Below are 1,255 nucleotides of genomic sequence, written 5' to 3'. Positions count from 1 at the left end.
ACCCGACTCTTTCACACCCTTTTTAGACCTTCTGATTGGTTTAAAAGGACTGCAACAGAGTCATGCTGTGTTCCGTCTAGCAATAGTCACAGTTAGAGGCGAGGAGAAATGAGAGCCACAATTAAAAGGGGGCAGAGTGACCATGACTTTGAGGGAGAAAAGCCTGTGGTAGAAGGACTTGTGCACAAAATGTGCCCAAGGGCCTATGAAAACCTGCAGGTGGCCCTGGACTGTCGTGTATCTCTAAGGTTATTTGGGGACTTACAGTCTCGGTGTTGGCCAAAATGCACCTCGGGGTATCCACACACAAGACCATCTCTCCCTTCCTTTCTGTCATGATCAGATTTTCCAGAAACGCTTCAATGGTACCGTCAGTTTCTTTCGGGGTTGGAACGACTACAAGTTCGGCTTTGGCAGGGCAGATGGCGAATACTGGCTAGGTAAATATAAAGGGTGTACAACCCTCCTCCTTCCCTCCATGAGTAGGCCAATAATTCTGTGCTCAAGGGCCTTGTCTTTTCCCATACATTCTCTGGCTTGCCTCCCCCTCCCATTCCTCCAGCTCCGGACTCAGACATGTTTCTTTGCCAGAATCTGTTGGAACACCATCTGTTTGGGTTCCTTCCTCAAGCAACTAACACATGTTCCCTGGCCCAGACAATTCCAGCGCTAAGTGCGATTGTGTTTACAATGGTTATGGGCCAGGAGACGCAGCCAGGATCCCCCATGCTTGTCTGTTCTGCTCCGTCAGCAGACAGTAGATCAGACAGTCCACAGCTCCCAAGGGGAAGGACGCATGGGATGTTTGAGGGAGCTGCACACCTTAACAAATGCTATCCTATTTACCTCTCGGCCCAGGACTGCAAAATATCCACCTGCTGACCCTTAAGCACAAGTACGAGCTACGTGTGGAGCTGGAGGACTTTGAGAACAACACGGCCTTTGCCAAATATACAGAGTTTTCACTCTCACCCAATGCCATCAGCGCAGAGGAAGACGGGTACACGCTCCATGTGTCGGGCTTCACTGATGGGGGAGCAGGTGAGAGAGAGAGTCCTGGATTCTTAGTTCCCAGTTCTTCCCCTCTGTAATGAATTACTCCATTCTTCTCCCAGGGATGAGAGGATAGCTGCCTTCAAACACATGGCTCGAATGCCCAAATACTCCCTTCAATTTGGAGAGGGTCTAGAAGTGGCACCCGACACCGAGTTCCCAAAGAGAACCTCAGGGTTGGATCCAGCCAACTTTTCTACTG

At 50.1% G+C, this 1,255-nt stretch overlaps 1 protein-coding gene across 1 annotated transcript; it reads left to right on the top strand.

Annotated features, from left to right (window-relative positions):
* Nucleotides 1-343: 343 nt before the first annotated feature.
* Nucleotides 344-1,120, top strand: LOC107125225 (microfibril-associated glycoprotein 4-like; the record flags this gene model as incomplete). Its single annotated transcript, XM_015428671.1, has 2 exons — nucleotides 344-440; nucleotides 859-1,120. Coding segments are annotated over 2 exons (330 nt in total), but the record flags the coding sequence as incomplete, so codon positions are not given.
* Between the last annotated feature and the right edge of the window lie 135 nt (nucleotides 1,121-1,255).

This window comes from Gekko japonicus, unplaced genomic scaffold (genome assembly GCF_001447785.1).
Source record: "Gekko japonicus isolate JY-2015 unplaced genomic scaffold, Gekko_japonicus_V1.1 scaffold28563, whole genome shotgun sequence".
In the NCBI taxonomy this organism is placed as follows: Eukaryota; Metazoa; Chordata; class Lepidosauria; order Squamata; family Gekkonidae; genus Gekko; species Gekko japonicus.
This window is presented reverse-complemented; position numbering and strand designations above follow the sequence as displayed.